The sequence below is a fragment of the Homalodisca vitripennis genome, unplaced genomic scaffold (genome assembly GCF_021130785.1).
Source record: "Homalodisca vitripennis isolate AUS2020 unplaced genomic scaffold, UT_GWSS_2.1 ScUCBcl_791;HRSCAF=3515, whole genome shotgun sequence".
Lineage (NCBI taxonomy): Eukaryota > Metazoa > Arthropoda > Insecta > Hemiptera > Cicadellidae > Homalodisca > Homalodisca vitripennis.
Genome location: NW_025776899.1, coordinates 48799 through 50041, shown reverse-complemented (window position 1 = coordinate 50041; position 1243 = coordinate 48799). Strand labels below are relative to the sequence as shown.

Genomic DNA, 1243 nt, shown 5'->3' with positions numbered 1-1243 from the left:
GCAGTAAGTCATCTAGTTCGACATGTATTACAAAGGAGTTTCTTGTGTCTACCATGGAAGCATTCAAAAGAGAAATGTTTCAAGAATTTAAGTCTCACTCAAACCAGATGCAGGAGCTTACTAAGTCGGTTGAGTTCCTGTCATCAAATATTGACACAGCAAACCAGACGCTTAAATAAGTCCAGCTGGATTATGCCGAGATTATGAAACAAAACCAGAAGTTAACTGAAGCAAACTTGAAGTTGGGCGAGACAGTCATTGAGCTCAAAAGTAAAGTCAGAGAGCTGGAGCAATACTCTAGAAGAACTAATCTGGAGATCAGCGGCATCCCTGAAACGCGGAACGAGGACACTATGAGGATCCTGCGTGACATCGGCACTGCCATAGGAGTCGAGCTTCATGACACCCAGGTGATGGCTGCACATCGAGTTCCCAGCTACAAGCAAGGTCGAGCTCCACCCATGGTCGTCCAGTTCCAGACCAAGATGCAGAGAGATGTCTGGATCACCAACTACAAGAAGAACAAGGACCTATCAGCCCGCAGAGTGAACAACGCCTTTCCGGACACCAGGGTGTACATCAATGAATATCTGTCACCGGACAACAAGATCTTCTTGGCTCAACTCAAGGAAAGAAGCAAGCAGTGCAATGTCAAGTATGTTTGGTTTAAGGATGGCAAGTTCTATCTCAGGAGGGATGATGGGGAGAAATGCTTCAAAATCACTAGCCTTGATGAAGTGGAAAAATACCGCTAAAATTGTAATCAGTGAGCAAACATGTGGCTTTGATTTTATTTCAATTTGATTCACAATCATATTTAAATTCTCTCAATGATGCATTTTTATCACCATCCTCTCCGGACCCTGATGGCTCTATCTCAATAATTCATTTAAATATTCGAAGTTTGAGACAAAATTTCAATAGTTTTCTAGCAGAACTCAATAATGCAAAACAAAAAATTAGTTTAATAATTTTAAGTAAAGTATGGATCCTCAGCGAAGAATTAAGTTTTTACAAAATACCTGGTTATAATATAATTGGCAAATGCAATAATCAGTACAGATCTGGAGGCGTTGTATGTTATTATGACGAAGACCTATCAGTTCAAGAGGTGGAAATTGACATGATAACGGCTGATTGTGTTTTGTTCGAGCTTAAATACAACATAACTCGATGTAATATTTTTGCTTTTTATAGACTACAATCCTGTACAGTAAGTTCTTTTGTAGAAGAGCTGGAATCG

General features: G+C 39.9%; 1 protein-coding gene across 1 annotated transcript; it reads left to right on the top strand.

Moving 5' to 3' along the window:
- Positions 1–203: 203 nt before the first annotated feature.
- Positions 204–755, top strand: LOC124370980. Its single transcript, XM_046829284.1, has one exon. The coding sequence runs from the start codon at positions 204–206 to the stop codon at positions 753–755; it is 552 nt and encodes a 183-aa protein (XP_046685240.1).
- Positions 756–1243: the final 488 nt, after the last annotated feature.

Coding starts and splice junctions, on each gene's coding strand:
- LOC124370980 (XM_046829284.1), top strand. CDS start 204: ATGAAACAAAACCAGAAGTTAACTGAAGCAAACTTGAAGTTGGGCGAG.